The 18223-nt window shown below is 36.6% G+C and overlaps 1 protein-coding gene across 1 annotated transcript in view; it reads left to right on the forward strand.

The window, feature by feature from the left end:
• Nucleotides 1-3295: 3295 nt before the first annotated feature.
• LOC105380184 (anion exchange protein 2) overlaps nucleotides 3296-18223 on the forward strand; it is a 34302-nt gene continuing 19374 nt past the window's right edge. The window contains exons 1-2 of the mRNA XM_038121776.2: nucleotides 3296-3663; nucleotides 16501-16653. Of these exons, the coding sequence (XP_037977704.2) occupies nucleotides 3616-3663; nucleotides 16501-16653 (201 nt within the window). The 5' untranslated portion in view covers nucleotides 3296-3615. The remainder of the gene's footprint in view (nucleotides 3664-16500; nucleotides 16654-18223) is intronic.

An 18223-nucleotide genomic window follows, 5' to 3' on the forward strand; every position in this document is an offset into this window, starting at 1 on the left:
TTTTAGAGCTGGTTTTATTTATGATATTTAATAGGTAAGTTATTGATGTTATTTTATGATGATAGCATGATGATAAGACACCCGAGTTCGCGTTGTTCTATGATGATTGACAGCTGACGCACCTGTAACGTCAAAGAATTCGATTTTTTCTTAAAATAATGATTGAACCATGCGCTGACCGGTGATCGACCTCTCAAGAAAATGGTAACAACACGCGCGCTGGCCCGGGGCTAATAACTCTACCTTTTTTGTACACCACTACTATTGCTTCTTTTCCTTTGGACATCATTGAATTGAAATCTGAGGCACTGGCCCTCTCCTCTCTCAGACCCATTATTGGCGGCCGTGGTGCCTGCGATAGTCTCTGCAGCCTGCAGTTACCAGTGCAGTGGCGTGGATGCGATCTATAGAGCTTTCCGCATCCAATCATTACCAGCCTATATCTAACCGGAGGGCGAAAGGGTAGAATAGAATAGAAAAGAACCGGAGGGCCGTCCATCTATTAGGTAGATATGATTATTATACGTATTTAAGTATACCTATGTGTACTACACACACAATTTACAAGATTACTTAAGTAATTGCCTGCATAACACAATTCATTTTTATACTCACCTACTAAGCCCTATTAAACGATGACAGTGTTATCAACAAATAAATGATTGATTTTGATATTTATTTGGTACCTTTGCCAAGTATTTAATCTTATCTGTTTATTTATCATCATCATCAGCTCATAATCTTATATGCTTACTGCAGAACATAGGCCTCTGCTAATGAGCGCCACAACAGTCTGTCCTCAGCCTTCCCCGTCAAGCTAAGTACGGCCCCAACCCCTATATACTACCTACTTTATACCTACTGGCTATAACAAACACTGGTTAACTGCACCGTTAGTCAGCTTTTCGAAAACCGGGGTGTTAGGGTGAGGCCCTATTGCGTTGCGTCAACGCACCAATGGGGCCTCACGCTTAGGTTTAACTTGACCCAGTGGCACGAGAGGTCATTCATACTGTACCTATCACGGCCATGGTTGTTGCACCCGGTTGACCGACCGCCTACTTTAACTATCATGGCCATTTAGCTTAGCTTTCCAACGCTGATTAATTGATTACGTAAACTTAACTTATTCTAACTTTGTTTTTAAACCGGTGGCGTGTAGGTACCTGACTACCTATACCTTATTGCTTTGAATGTTGTAGGTACATAGAAACATTACTTAGTTAAAGCGGGGTTTTCATTTCACGATAACAGTATGTGTGTTCGGATGGTGGGTAAAGAAATGATTCGAGGACTCACACCACAAGAGTAATTTATTTCGGTGACTCGAACCTTACTCTATTTTACATAATATGAGCGGGCTAAGGGTGCTTACATAGAGAATCGGGTTCCCTGTATCTACTTGTACCGGTAACCTGATTATTTATGCGAAAGCGCTCACTCACGGAGCATTTCCCGGATTTTTAAATGTCATGAGCGCTTTCTCATAATCAGATTACCGGTACAGGTAGATAGTAGTAGATACAGGGAACCCGATTCTCTATGTAAGCACCCGTAGACCGGGCAACGAGCATATTCGTGTAAAAAATTGTGATGGGTTCAATGCGGATTGAACCATCGGCTTCGGCCTCTTTTGAACTGTATTTCCTTCGAATGACGAAAATCTTTTATAGTCCACTGTTGGACATAGGCTTCTCCTAACGATCGCCACCCCAAACGGTCACCCGTCATCTGCCAACTATCCTCCTTACTATACCCAAACCCCACTCCTATATATTTAAGTAGATATTGCTTATTGGGTAGATAGATAGAATAGTACACTTTATTTGTACACCAAAAATATATATTATAAAAGCTACACCCAAGGTTAGCTGGAAGAGAATGCTGTTAGCATTAAGTTCGCCTATGTACATAAATTTATTATTGTGCAATAAAGTATTTAATAATAATAATTAGGGTACAAAAGGCGGTCTTATCACTAAAAGCGATCTCTGCCAGACAACCGTAGAGTAGAATGGATGTCATCATCACTCGTCAGGCATATCATCTCGACTAGGTAGGTATTTAGGCGATTAGTTAGGTACTAGACAAGCTAAAGACTGACAGATAGACTTACTGTATCATATCATATCATATACAATACCTACCTTCATAAATATTTATTAAATAATACAAAGAATGTGCAGGGACTACATTATTTTATGAAGCAATATCTATGTGCATAATATTATGTGTTAAGTACTTACTTAACTAATGTAACTTACATTAAGTACCTACGGCATACCTAGTTTATTATACTCAATCATTTATGTACTTACCTATTATGGTATTTGCCTAATAAACAAGTGCAGAAGAGTTTAAAAATTTGAGTCCTGATCATTCGTTGCGGTAGGTAATCCAAATGTGTGTGAAATTTTTCCTCGATGTAAACCTAGATTAACAATGTACGAACATAACCGTCAGCCGGTGACTGCCCGGGTGTTCCGGACTTATTTTTACCTAAATACTCGTACATAACGAAGAAGCTCCGTTATTCCACTGCTCTCCACTCTAATTTACATCTCACCTGCACAAATTACTTTGATAAAAATAATAAAATATAATTTTAACCGACCTGCGCTCCAAAACTCAAATAGCTGACGTGGGTGCCAAGACTGCTAAACTGAAGTGGGACAATGGGCGGGGCACGTCTGCCGTATGCAGCCGGAGAGGTGGGCAAAAAATGCCACCAAATGGATACCCAACAACGGCCGCCGACGCAGAGGCAGACCAAGAAAGAGATGGCGGGATGACTTGGACAATTTTAACACGGAATGGTGTGAGCAGGCCCAAGAAAGGGATAAGTGGAATGTTCAGGGAGAGACCTTTGCCCAGCAGTGGGACAATAGAGGTTAAGAAAAAAAAAAAAAAAAAAAAAAAATTTAACTACTTAGGTATACTTACTTGCATAATATCGAATGAATCACTATTCGTATACTATACACATAAATCAAACAAACCTCAGTCTTAATTAACTTAAGGGCAAATGCAATGCATAAAATTAATGTTCCATTCTTAAAAAGCCATATTTTAATAACTATTGGTAATTGGTAATTGGCCACAGTGACGGATTACCATACAATACACATTCATTACACCAATAGGTACAGCGAATGTCGAGCTACAGTAGCCAATTCAACCAAGTCGAGCATTTCTGTATTTCTGTACATTGTTCAATATGCCATTCGTATAATTGGTCGCATTTGCAGCGTTCACTCACACCTTGTTTTTAATTTAATAAATAATGGCTATTCATACATTTTCCATACATTCAAAAATAAGCAATTGTGTTCTTAATTTGAAAATCCAGTGTTATACCAACCACCTACTTGCAGAGATTCATTGTGATTTCGTGTAACTTTTGGAAAACAATAATATTTTCGTGACAAGGATATCGATCGTTCCAATCACACTGACAAGTCGAGATGATTAGTAAGTAGGAAGGCTAGATAGTGTGAGAATACGTCGGACAGGTGTTGTGGTGATACGGTGCGATATGGGCCGGGGTGGCGGCGCGGGCGCGTCACGTTCAGTTTCAGTCAGCTGCGCCCGCGCGACCGTCGCGCCGCACGAGCCATGAGTAGCGGGAAGAGGAAGCTCTCCTTTCTCGGATACGCACCGCCGGTAAGTGCCCCTCTCCCCTTCCTTACCTGATAACGTGCTACTATAGCCATATATTGGTATTATTATAGCCGATCAATTAAGATAGATCCTGGTATTTGCTATGTTTTGAGAGCAACGATCATTTCGCTGTTTGCTGATATTTTGGGATTAAGATAGTACCACTGTTGTCATGAGGATGAGAAGAATACTAATAAATACTACTTAATTAACATCCAAATAAAGCTTTCGCAAATATATTTACTAACAGCTGCTGCAACCTGCGATTTTATTATTCATAAGTTAATACTTAAGAACAAACTGAGATTGGTCATACTTACATACCGTCGACGGTTGTGTTGATAAATCACCGATAATGTTTTTCTTTGCTACAATTCACATCTCATAAATAAGGTAGAACGTACCTGCGGTCATGAAGATCCTGATTATACCGTCAAATGACCGAGGTACCTACCTTAATCACTTGCTCAGCGTCGAGAGCGTAAAAAACCATGTTTTATCCTAATTTTTTGTTACGGCTGCGAATGTTTATTTTTAATATCGGATATCAATGGAGCATAATCGCAGGTGTTTTGTATTATAATTTTTTGCTACGCATTCGCGTGGAATGGCCTCAGGCAGCCTTGGATCACTAATGAGCGGGCACCGCATCATGGCTGGCTTCACTCGCTCAGTGGGGTAGGCTGTAGGTATATCTATAGCCAGGCTACATCCTTTCTGTGACCACAGTGACCTAACGTGGTACCGGTACGAGCATACACATTACACGTGCGTGACTTTATGGTGGTTAATAGCAAGTGTAGAAACTTACCAAAAATAAAAACTCCAACAGTGCACAAAATATATTATTTTTGTATAATTATCTGTAAAAATACTTTACTACAGTTCAATGTACACACTAATGTCCGGCCATTTACATAAACCGAAAATTGTATTTAATAGATAGTGATCAATCATTGAGAGAACAATTTCCTGTAACCAGGTAAATACGAGACAGAACAAACAGCCACTCAACTTAACGCAAATTTAATACACACGATCAATGATCCACTGTTAAATGTAAGTGAGTATAGGAAATGTACGAACCAATCTAAATTATTCTAAATAGATAATGTTTCCTAACCAATAATAATTACCATTTATTTAGGTACCTACTAGCCGTTCCCGCGAGCTTCGCCTCGACCTAAAAAGAAAGAAAGTATATAGCCTATATTCTTTCTCATGGTCTAGACCATGTGTATACCAAAATTCATTCAAATCCGGACAACAGACAGACAGACAGACACAGTTACTTTCAAATTTATAATATTAGGTAGGATTAGGATAAGCAGGCCCGATTATTTGGTGAAAAGCCGAATGTATAGGTGTGGCTCTGCCTGAAAAGTCAAGGTATAATAAGGTGAAGGTACCAGTATCTTGCCTATGCCTAAACACTTGATCAGTTTCATTTCTTTGATCAGATCGGTAAGCGGTGTAAAAGTAGCTATAAGAGGTAGGTAGGTATATATGACATGTGTATTCATCTTGCGTTACGAATCCACAACAAGACTCTCTGTTGGATAATTTCCAAATGTACACAATAACGAATGAGATGGATGATCAAAGTAAATAAGCTCAAAATTCGCAAGTTCAATGTCCTCTCCATTTAAAGTCTTACCCCCTTATTCATAGAAAAGTTACAATACGTTTTAACTAATAAACTGTTTTGTCCCTCTCTGTCAAAGATCAAATTGTTCTTTGTCGGAGAGGGACAAAACAGTTTATTAGTTAAAACGTTCTGTAACTTCTCTATGAATAAGGGGGTTAGACCAAAAAAGCATAAGGTAACGGGTCCATATATCGCGGTATTCAAAATGGTGTCCTTATTTCGAGTTATATTTATTTTCATGATTATTACTCATTTTAATAGGTTTGGATACTCTAAAATTACATTTAATCGTTCATTATCTTTAACTGAAACTACTTGATGTAGTAAATATGTTTAAAATTGCCTAAAATTACTAAAAACTCATGTAATGTGCCGTGAGGGCGACGCCGCCATGTTTTTCATACAAACGCGACCCGGCTTACGTAAGGCCAGCCATATTTAATAATTGTGTTTTTTAATATTTATACGACGTTCAACTTTGTAAATAGTTTATATTTAGTTTATTATATTCTTATACTTACATTAAATTTAAATTTTAACTCTTTTTAAACTAATTTAACCCCTTTAAACTCAAAAACAAAATACCTCGGTATAAGGGCCTGATTTTTATACGTTGTTCCTAACTCCGAGTTACCCTCGGTATAAGGAAAAATACTATGTCATGATTTTTAGCTTATAACTTTACAAATAATAACATTTGAAGTATATGCTTGATTACATAATAATAATGATGAACGTGACAAGCTTATAACCTAATTCGGCGGTACAAAATATCCTCTAGGAATCTTAATATGACACGATAATTGTTGACCCAAAAATCATGGTTACATAGAAAACCTTAACTTAGTACGTATATTTGAAATGATAAAAAACAGTGTTATTTCATCGCTATTAACGTAAGTGATACATAATTTTACCAATATTTTATGTATGATTTGAGTAACAAATCTATGTTGTTTCTAAATCGATAATTTGATAACTCGGAATATGGATTATTAAAATACTTGCTGAACCCCTAATATGGAGTATGACATTTTACATAGGTAGGTACCTCGGAAATCGGAATATGACTACATCACACCTTCGCAGTGTCATCCGATGCCGTCATCAAACCATAAAATCAAGATGAATTAGCGACTTTCTTCCTAAATATAAAAGGGGTGTGGATAGATAATATATGCCTGACTTTACGAAACTACTACTAGATACTACCTACTTATTACTCTTTATAAAAGAAGAAAGAAAGAAATTTGTAGACGTAAAATTTTATTTGGGTGAATAAAATAACACACACGACCGTGGAGTTTTTATAACACTTATATACACAATTGCCTAATTTCATTTCTGTATTTTATTTCCATTATCCTTCTACTTCGAGGTCTGATGGCCGTTGTAATATTGTTATCCCAGAATTCCCAGATAAATGAATGTCCTGTATACTGCATTTCATGTTTGGTTTAGGGGTCTGGTTGATTTTTTCATTTTCTTGTTGTTGTCACTGAAAAATAAAGTAAGTAGGTAAATTGTATGGATAGTTGACAGAATTAAGCTTATCCTTATAAGTTGGTACCCATTTTCACAAAACTTAGTGAGTTTAGAAACGAAAACGCTAGAACAAAAACCTAGGTTAGTAACTAAACTGATGCCAAATTACTGATAAAAACATAAAAATATTTCCATTTTACGTAATTTCCTAAAATAATTCGCACACAAGCTTACCTTATCGATTTTCCAATTGCATATTGCAAATACAAACATAATAATTTAATAAAAGATGTTTGTTTTCTAATGTAAAGACTTAACAAAAATACTTTCAAAGAATAGCGGCAAACTTTTCGGCGGAAAATTGAACATGGCGCCGGCGCGCCTCCAGTCCAGCGCGCATGCGCCATAGAGATGTACCTAGTGTGCAATGTTCCTTGCTTCCGACCTATGCTTGAATGAAAAAATAATCGATGCTGGATCGATTCCTGGGTAGATACTTTTATTATAATCATATTCGTTTATGGTAAATACATTAGGTACTCATCGGAAATTAGTACTGATAAGGTATTTGGCTTTTGTAAGTATTCGATACTTTTCCTCATCCCTTACACATCTACTTTTATTACGTATCATCAACTTTTAAACATTTAAGTAAGAACATAAAATATCGTGGAAAAATTTTAGACCTTACTTAGATAAAAACTATAGTAAAAAATGTTTAAATCATTCGAGTTCAATAATCGATTATATTCGATTACTGTCACTATTTCATCAATTTACCCCATCTCTACTCTATTTTTTTTTAATCGCTTGGAAATGTCCATAGAACATCATAGAAGCATTATGAATATTTTTTTTGGCCAATGTTACCAGTTGCAATAATGAATTATGAAAATGTTACATAAATAATAGAAATTATCACGAAAACCAATATAAATGGAGAGTATTTAATTCTTTTCAATATTTTCAACTACTATTTAGAATAATTAAATTTATTTGGAGTACTTTAGGGTTAAAAAAGTATATCGATATTTTAGATTGTAATTTCCTTATGTTCATGGCCACACTCATGGAGCCACTGACAGGACTAACTCGGAATATGGAACAGGCTACCTCGGTATATGGCAGAAACCATAATCCTACCTCGGTATAAGGGCAAATCGACATGTGTAATAAATTATATTTTTTTAAGTATAATTAATGTGTTATCAATGAATCTGTGTTAAGAAATATAAAATTTAACGTATATTCTTACAGAAGACAATATTTCACATCAATATTGATGGTTACAAATGCTTATTTTTCTTACTTACTTTCAAATGTTGTTATTTACCTCGGAATATGGACCCGTTACCTTATTTAAAATTTGTAATTTCATGAACGATAGAAAAAAAAAACATTTCGTCTCCGGAAATTTTGTGGTTAACGGGCATATTATATATACATAAGTAATACCCCGTACTACCTTATTAGAATAATGAAAGCTACGGGCTAAATAAAATAACTTAAAATAATATAACTTGAATGAATAACCTGTTTATTTATCGAGATAAACTTATGATCTTCATATTAGATAATTATAGGATTCCACACACATTCCAGAGTTCGATCCGTGATCCATTAGATATAGTTACTGAAGGATAGAGATGCGATGCGAGTCAGTAGATGCGACAATCTCGTAAATTATGATTATTAAACTATCACAATAATTAAATAATGCAGTAGGGTTGAAGTACGAAATACGAACTAAGTAATTACTTACAAAAAAATTATACATTATGCATAGACAGTAGACACACAAACAACAAAATATGTATAACTATTATAGATAACTATGGTACAGTCACGGTGTACAGTGCACAGAGCAGATTCAATTTATATCTTTAGGTAACAATTTATGTTAATTTATGTTATGACAACGATATTATGTTCTAATTCTGATATACTTACTGTATTAGATCGTTTTATATTGGTAAGGTCTCAGTGTACCTTAGTCAGCAAAAGAGCTACACGCCACCCTAGCGCAAATATTTTAATTGAAAATTTGTGATAAGTTACATAATAATATTAAATAAACTAATAATAGAAAACTTATATTTAACTAGATGTATATATTTACAAAAGTTGGTGGCGCTCTTCTGTTGCACCCCACCCAAAGGTACCCATAATTCTGGCTGCGTTTTCTCTTCGTATCGCCAGGGATAACCTTTGGGTGAGGTACGCCAGGCAGCGTCGGTCTTGGCCGTGTTCTATCGACCTGCGAGCGATTTGTTTAATGAACCGCTTCGTTTCCTCTCCCCACACTCCCGTGGTTTCAAATGCTACTGGAATGAAAATGTATGTAGGCTTTAGACTACTGTATTTGGTGTGTTTGTGGCGGGCTGCATTCTCGGCTGCCGAGCCGGCCTGACGGATGGTGCCATTAATGTGGGATGCAGTGAAAGTACTGACACATGTAGCGTCCCACAGCAAGCATCTTCCACGTTCCCATGGCACCAGTGTCAGGCCGTCCGGACGTTTTCCATCCAGTCGGCAGAGCCCTGGGGGTTCTAGTGTGCAGGGGATGTTGGCACTCACTAGAGCCCTACGGATGATGTCGTTCAGGGCGTGATGTCTTGGGAAACGTCCGGCGCATCTCGTGCAGCCAAGTCCATGGTGGCCCTGGCGATCGGCAGTGGCCCCACAGACGCAGCGATGCTCTTCGCCTACGTTACATCCGACTCTAAGCGCTGCCGCCACGCGCAGGGTGTTGTTATCTAATAGGGTGCCCAACTGTGGTGACGGCAAGGCGTGTAACCAGGAGATTGTTTGTATTTATTGTTAAAATATTTGATTCATTTTCCACACACATTAGGGTAAGTATGGCATAAGTGTAATTTTAATAAGTAAGTACTTTGCAGAAATAAGGTGGCTTTGGGAGTCATAAACAGCCTTTGTTCTACGATTTAAAAAATCGTATTATTTATTTTCGACTCTCCATAAAAACTTTGTTAGTCACGTGGCTTGTTACTATGCAAAAAAAAATAATTGTCACACACCTCATCACGGGTTAGTATACCACTTTAGCAACACCTTGTATATCTGTTGCTGACTGTACCTAGCTGTGCCATGTGCGGAATATGTATTTTCTGTTAGGAGACATTAGTATTGCGCTAACGAACTGGTTCGCACTCAGGTGTTGTTCACCGTGTTTAGGTATATGTTTAGTAAATAGTAAAGTACTTATACATAATATAACGGCTTTGTGCAACGCAAAATTGAAGAAAAAACGACATTGACATTTCATTAGGGTAAATTTGACATTTCATTAGATAAATTTAAAAGTCTCATGAAACGTCACATTAAAATGCTTTTCTGCAACGACTTAATTGGACTTTAAGGTTTAATGATGTTTTTAAAACTTAAAGGACGTTTCTGCAACTGGGTGATAGCTTACTAAACTTATTGTCACAAAAAAGTATCACACTCAAATTGTGGCTACTGTTACTGTTGTAATTATATTGCTACTAACTTTGTATAACTACCTTCTGTCAACTTCCCATTAAATGATGTATTTCTGCGTTGTTCTATGTTACTTACTGTGCTTTGAAATCATTGTTATTTTCAAAATATTTCATCGCCAACTCAACGTACCTATGCAGATGACAGAAGAAAACCTACAGTTTTTCGGTTTTCGTACATTGCAAAACCCGTAGGCACTAGACGCTCTGTATCAATCTCTAAATTAAAATTAAACCACTAGACGACATAAATCAATACCAAACCTCTACCTAGTTGTACTATAATTAATCTAAATTAAATTGAGTTTCACGGTAACATGACCTATTTTCCCTTATTTAAATAGGAAATCTTTATATGGTACTTATTTCTATTGTATTATCTATGTCTAATAAGTATCGATATGATAAAATTTTGAGGTTGATAAGGAAATTCCCAGGCATTGATTGATCGAGTCATATTTCCATGGAAGTAATAATACAACAGGAATGCGCACTGCACCAAAAAAACGAGCCGACAGAGATAGTCAGCACGGAGCCCTCCATCTCTTTCTATTTTTGGTGACCATAATTTTAGGTAATTCATGAGACATCACTTCTAATCTATCATGTCGCGAATAAGTGTCGATGGTCTCAAAGTCACCTATTATTCGAATAATTCGATTGCAATGTAGGTACGAATGTATTTTGGTGATATGACAATTGAGTAAAAAAATGGGGTGAAGGTAAAATTTGTATAGATTGTCAAAACAGGTTAACATTAAACGCAACTATGTACCTAAAACGTGTTTACTCTGTGGGTGTTCCGTTTACATAGTCTAGTAAAGTGTAGTTGATGAAAATCATAAGATTTCAAAAAAAATATCTCAACCTAAGTGCTTCCGCCGGTTTTAAGCTTGATAAATTATCTTATAATACTCATATCTATCACCAAAAAAATATAAATATAAGTCTTAAGGTGAATACATTAGGTCTATCTTTGTTTCCATCATTTTGGTGAGTGCGCATTCCTGTTGTATTATTACTTCCATGCATATTTCTAATAGCATTATTAGCGAAAGATTACGTAAAATGGTCTTCGTTTCAGATCTAATGAAAATAAAAAATAAATATGAATAGGCTATGTCTGAAAAAATTTAACAACGCTCATAATTTTTCTAATGATAGGAATAACCCTCCGTATCATCCTAAAAAAATCTCAAATTTTTCCTATGCGTCAGTAATTTTATAAAAATAAAAACATTTTCAAGTTTCACAAAACGGGGATATGATGGCACTTCAGGACTTTTTCCATCGTCTCTATAAAAATATATGGGCAATAAAAAAGAAAAAATTGACAGGCGTCAGCTTTTACATACTCTTTGGTCACACGTCTATCCATAGACCTACAACGTCACATCAAAACCTGTCATATTTTTTTTTAATGCCTATAGAGACGATGGAAAAAGTCCTGAAGTGCCATCATATCCCCGTTTTGTGAAACTTGAAATGTTTTTATTTTTATAAAATTACTGACGCATAGGAAAAATCTGAGATTTTTTTAGGATGATACGGAGGGTTATTCCTATCAACAGAAAAATTATGAGCGTTGTTCAATTTTTTCAGACATAGCCTGAAGATCCTTTCTTTCCCACTTGTCTGATATCCGAAAAAAACCTTGTGAGATTTTACCAAAATCTAGTATTTGGTTGGTACAACCTGATTAAGTACTTAGGTACAGATAGCCGATTGTCTATCGATAAATAAATAATTTATCAAATTGATAAAACTTTTACTTTGGCATGCATATCTTCGATATTTGACGAGGTAAACCTTGTCATCATGATTAAAGCAATGTAGGAAGATTAAATCATTTTATTTGTTTATTTTCTATACGTAACATAAATTATAAGTGTAAGCCGCACCTCCTAACTTATTACCTACTTTTTGAAAACCTCTCTCCTCTTGGCCCATCTCGTCTCCGCATTGGTGGAGTGTGGGCCTAATTGCAAAGCTGTAACATAAGATAAAACTAAAGAAGCTTTTATATTGGTGACAGAAAATCATTTCTAAGGGTAGTTTTAATGTTTACCCATAAATGGACAACATTTCATTTTCTTTACCCTATATTTTTATTAGCTATTCGGAAAGTTTATAGAAAATTAGTGGACCCGTATTTTTTATTTTGTATATACATTAATTTTTGCATGTTATTTTTAACTTCAAAGTTAATTATTTTAAAACCGGAAGTGAAGTCACATATTAGGCTCAATTTTTATTTTTGTCTATTGCCTGAATCTGGAAAAAAAAACATAAATGACACTGACAAGTGACATTTAAACTTTGTTTACATGCCAACCAAGAAATGGGTCATTTTCAAATGACATTGATATTTCTGATGATGGAAAGTAGGTACTTATCATGTAAAAAAATAAGCAGAAGCATTTTTTCAGCTGTGTAGGCGGTGGCATGCTCTGGGACATATTATATAGAGGTCATCTGTTAATAATAAATAAAAAAGTATTCAGAAAGTGTCAGAACAGAATTAATGAAAATGACCCCAATAAACAACAACGTCACGATAAAACGTCAAATTCAATCAAAAATGAAAGTGACAGTTACTTTGTTTTTAAATCTATAGGCTTTGATCATCAAAATGCATCGCACCTGATGCATGACGTCATCAGCACTTTTTTACTATTTTATGATTTTCTCGAAAATGATACATCCAAAAAATACAAAAACATTTTTTTTGTGTCCTTTAGAGCTAAATCTCGAAATGGTTTTCGATTTATAGCAGCTTTAGTTTTTTGAAATGTTGTCCATTGTCAGTAAAGAATTTTACTTTTATACTTTGTACCTATATTAGAATTCATTGATAAAGAAATTTTGCAGAATGTCGGCGGATAAACTTTGTACCACAACGCATTATCAATTTTATCTCCTCATAAATGCATAAAACATTAAGGTAATAGCAAGTCATTTTTATTAATGTTATTTAAAAGAAGGCAATAAGCGCGCGATCGCCGCGATATAATAATGGAAATGTAACTCCTGAGAGCATCAAGCGGATTCAATAAGTTAGCCGATAGTTTTGATTTGGATCTATTCTGTAGTCATGTAAGATCAATTAATTATAGTATAACGGAGCATTTCAGCTCTTCTGTTATTGAAATAAGTACTTAATCATTATTAATTAATTTGTGACCACTGTTTAACTGGAGCAATTATCTTTTTACTTGTCTGGAACATAACTATTTTAAAATTCTTATTTTAAATAAATTAGCTGTAAGTTTTCCTATAATAAAAAATAAAAAAAATAAATAAAATAAAGTAAGTAGTTGAATGTGCTGAAGGAAAGCCAATACCACATCTCCTAGGAGAAGTAAATAGGTACTTCCCTGTAACTGGAAAACTGCTGAAGCGACGCAGTTCGGTTCAAATAACTTCTTTTGTACCTTATCAAACTAACAATCCGCCTATTCGTTCCTTCTTTGAAACGGCAGTTACAGATAGATAAAACTTTATTTTTTAACCAGGAGAGCAATCTACCTATAACAGAGGATAGGTTATCGAAACCGGCTGTAAGTGTTTGCTGCGAACTGTACACTGCACGCTGAAAACTTTTAAAGTTAAATATCAACGCAGTGAATAAAGCTATGGCGAAAACCATGTTCGCGTTGAGTTCCAAACAAAATATATCATTGCTTGCTTTCACGGAACTTTTGTTACTTCTTGTCGTCCCTGTTTCAGTTTGTTTGGTAGCTGGTACTAAACACTTCTTTAGTACCAACTAAATACTAATTACTAACCCGCCATACCTCGGTATCTTCATCTCAATGACTGCAATAACAAAGTTTAGCTTGATAACTACGTCCAGTCAAGGCACATACTACTTACTTCTCTTAGGAAGCGTCCGTCCAGAGTTTAACAAAACCAGGATCCACTATAAAATACCACAGAATCGGAGCCCTATCTTGCATTAAGTACCAAGGTACTTAGGAAGTTGATTTCAGTAGTAAAGATTGCGTGTTTATCTGTATTTTATCTTAAGCTGGACATGCATCTTAACATATTAGATAATGTTGTGAATGCGATACCTACCATTCAGTAGTCGCGTCGATATGTAATTGATAACTTTGATAAGATATTATGGATTGGATATTATGTTATGCCTCGAATTGGGCTATTCGCCTATTGGTCAATGAAGTACGGGATAATCGCATAGTTAAACAAAACGTTTGACTAAGTCCTAGGTGCTTGCTAGGTCTGCATCTATTGAAGTTTAATATGCGGGCCTTGCTCATCTAAGGTGCTACAATAATATAGGTCTCACCATGCATTTACATTATAACCAGAGAAGTACTTATGTTCCTAGATTATAAGTACCTACCTATTACTTATAAATGCTCAACGGATGCTCAACGGGTATAGCTGGGATTCTGATCTACGCTCATCTCCTCTGAATTCTTATGATGCATTATGATGCAAAGAAAATAAAAGATTTACATACTTATGATGTGATAATTATTTCAAAGATAGTATCATTATTTGTCGAAAATTTTCTATCGTACAAGTACTTTTTTGCTCTGTGTTTCGAGTAAGATTGACAAACAAGAAACAATCACAGAGTACATTATATTATTCTGAAACAATGTACACAACACGTACACAAATAACATTAAAATTAATAATATACCGCAGTTGAGGTCCGCAAAATATTAACTCTACTTTACTAAACCTATCCCATTTGGGCCGTCGCCATGGTTCGAGACGAGACGAAGCTCGCCATGCGCCACGCGTGCGCCAAGCCCTGCCGAGTGGACCTGCTGCGGCAGCCGCGGTTCTACTACCACCAGTCCTGGCGGGAGCTGTGCCTGGCCCCGCTCTTCCACGTCTCCAAGCTGTGGGACGTGCTCCTGGCACTCTTCAGCGGCACCAACCACATGCTCATCAGCTACATCTTGTATAACTACTGCATGTGCAAGTGCGAAAAGATCACTCGACCCAACCCCTTCTACTTCAGATACTACGTGAATGCCTTCACACAATTCTTCATCATCCTTGTCGGTTTGCTGGCGATCTACCACTACCTCGGCGAGTTTCTGTCGGAGCAGTGGAATGCGTTTTACGAGGCGGTGACCACGTGGCACATTGTGAAGAAAGGGCGTTGGTATCCTGCTGGGTATAATGTTCCACGGAACTTTCGCCGGGCGATGCAGCACAATGCTAGTGAAGACCTGGCGCAGCTGGGAAGGTCCCTGGTGACGAAGCGAAGGGTGGAAAGGCACTGCTACGCAGTAAAGGAGCTGTTCCCCCCGCCAGCTGCCGCCCCCGCATCTCACCCCTCGCTCGCCTTTTCACTATTACTTACAACTTCTCTTAGCTGGCTGTACAACTTTTCTTTATAGATGTAGGCTTTACTTGTTTGTATGTTTGATTTATTTTGTAAACTAGTTTTATGTTGTTTAATATATATATGTATATAATTTTATAATCTTTACTTATAGCTTTTTGATATAATTCATTTTCAGAAAGTTCTTTCATTATTACACCCATGGCTGTGCCTCTTAGGCATGTGCTTTTTGATCCTACCGTAACAGTAAAGTAACATCCAAAACGAACCGTTAGATAGTACGATAACTCGATAATAGCAATTTACTACTACACTACATGATTGCTTAATCAGATTCCAATGAAGTTATTAGAGGAATGACCTGACTGATACGCAATTATGCATTCATACATACATACCTTTAAGCGGTCGTTACTACTAAATTTCAGGGAAACATGACATAGAAAAATTACGAAGTTGTGTCTTGTGTGTAAAGACTGATAGGTAGGTAGGTTACATCAGGTGGTTACTCTCATAATTAAAAATTAAAATAAATACATCTACGGCTACTGTAAGGTGTAACTGCTATTAAACACGTCTTTAGACGGCTAAACTTTCCTAATGTAGCCACTGGATCTTGGGTAAAATACCTATTACCTAAAGCAAAAGAAGACCTCCTCTTTTATTCGAAGTCGTTTAAAAACCAAATACTCAAACAAGGTATTTCCATTACTACGATATGTTTTTTGGTTCACTTATAAGGCTTGTTACAACAAAAATTCACTGTCTCAAAACTCACCCGACTCCAAAAGGGTTGTTACAATAAAAACTCACTGTCTCAAAACTCACTCCACCCCAAAGCTAATATTTAACCACCCGCTTTACTCACATTGCAGAGCTTCGGCGGCTCCGAAGATGAGGTCCGCTTGGACGAGGAGATGGAGCATGCAGTGTGGGGCGTGCAGGGAGACGCCGCCGCGCCCCCGCTGCCCGTGAATACCGCCCCCCAGCGAGACCCGTCCGCCCCTGTGCCGGCAAGGCCTTCGGAGGTAAAAAAAAATTGTTTTTGTTTTTAAGAAGTACTAGGAAGTGGTCTTTGGTTTGGTGGAAGGATTCATCATCAGCCTATAGCAGGCCTCTCCCAAAACACGCCACTGCTGGATGCGATCTATAGCAAGGTTGGAAGGATGAGCCAGATAGATTAGTAATTTTAATTTTAATATCTGTTTTAAAAACTTTAGTTGTATAAGCTGCTGGTGTTCCAGTTTAAATAAATAAATAAATTAGCGTCAGTCGCTGAGTGCCCAGAGTGCGCGAGACGTAAGTATACAATGTATATGTCGCAGGCAATTTGTAAGATCTCGCCGTTTACATACGGCGTCGTCAGTTTACAAACGCTCGCTGTTTTGTAATTTGCCGAAGGCATATTGATAACTCGTTCAATCGTTCTGATTTCGACGTTAATTGCAGTTGTAGGGTGACCATGACAAAAACACAGTTTGAACTTTGAACAAATGGAAAAATCTGACTTTATTTCAGGATTTCAAGTAAGACTTTTTAATTTTGTTTTCTAAAGTAAGTACCTAAGCAGGTACTACATAAGTTTAAATATTATATAAAAAGATACATTTAAATAAAAAACGTAGTCATTTATTTATACAGAACAATAAAACTTGGCATTTCCAGATAAAAACAAACACTGGTGCCCGAATGCACTAAACTTAGGAAAACGCTAAAGCCTTTACTAAACTATTTATGAAGCTCTTAATTATTATGCTGCATGTGTCCTCCGTACACCGGGAACTATGGATAACGTAGTAGGTTTACGGTGCGGGATAACCTCAAAAACAATGTCGTTTGTTTACGGCCTTTTTACTGCTCCTGCACTGTAATAAATGACTTTAAAGTCATAATTATTTGGCGAAAATGCTTCTACACTCGTAATATGTGCAATGTTTTGAGTATTTATTGAGTCACAGAACCACTACTTGACGCCATTTTTGTTATTGTGATCAACAGCGCCGCGCGTGGTAAGAACCAGAACTAAATTCTTCAATTTGCCGCGGCATTATGTAAACGGCGTATGGATTGTCAATGAAATGTTGTGGCATACTATAAAATGACACGGCAATATACATTTTGCCTTCGGCATATTACAAAACAGCGAGCGTTTGTAAACTGACGACGCCGTATGTAAACGGCGAGATCTTACAAATTGCCTGCGACATATACAGTAATTTCGAAAACTCCAAAATATTTCCGTTATTGTACAATGGTGGGATAGGGCAGGCTAATTTTCTTTTCAATTCCAATTTTCTCCACTGTACCCTCTACCTATATAATGTTATTAAAGTAAGTTAATGATCAACGTACCTACCGCATTTTATACCAGATACATAGGTACAACTTCTATTATTTATTATTACAAAGTAAAAATATAGAAAATGGGTCAAGGGGTGTAAATATCGGTTTCTGTATAGCATCTTCATAAGTATGCGAAAAATAGCATGATGCGCTTTCCATGTCCTCTACACCAAGTGTGAGTGCATATTTCATTAAGTCCTTGAGCCAAATACGTCGCCACAATGTTGCTGCCTAATATACAGGGTGTTTCAAAGG

Source organism: Plutella xylostella, chromosome Z (assembly GCF_932276165.1).
Source record: "Plutella xylostella chromosome Z, ilPluXylo3.1, whole genome shotgun sequence".
NCBI classification, from domain to species: domain Eukaryota; kingdom Metazoa; phylum Arthropoda; class Insecta; order Lepidoptera; family Plutellidae; genus Plutella; species Plutella xylostella.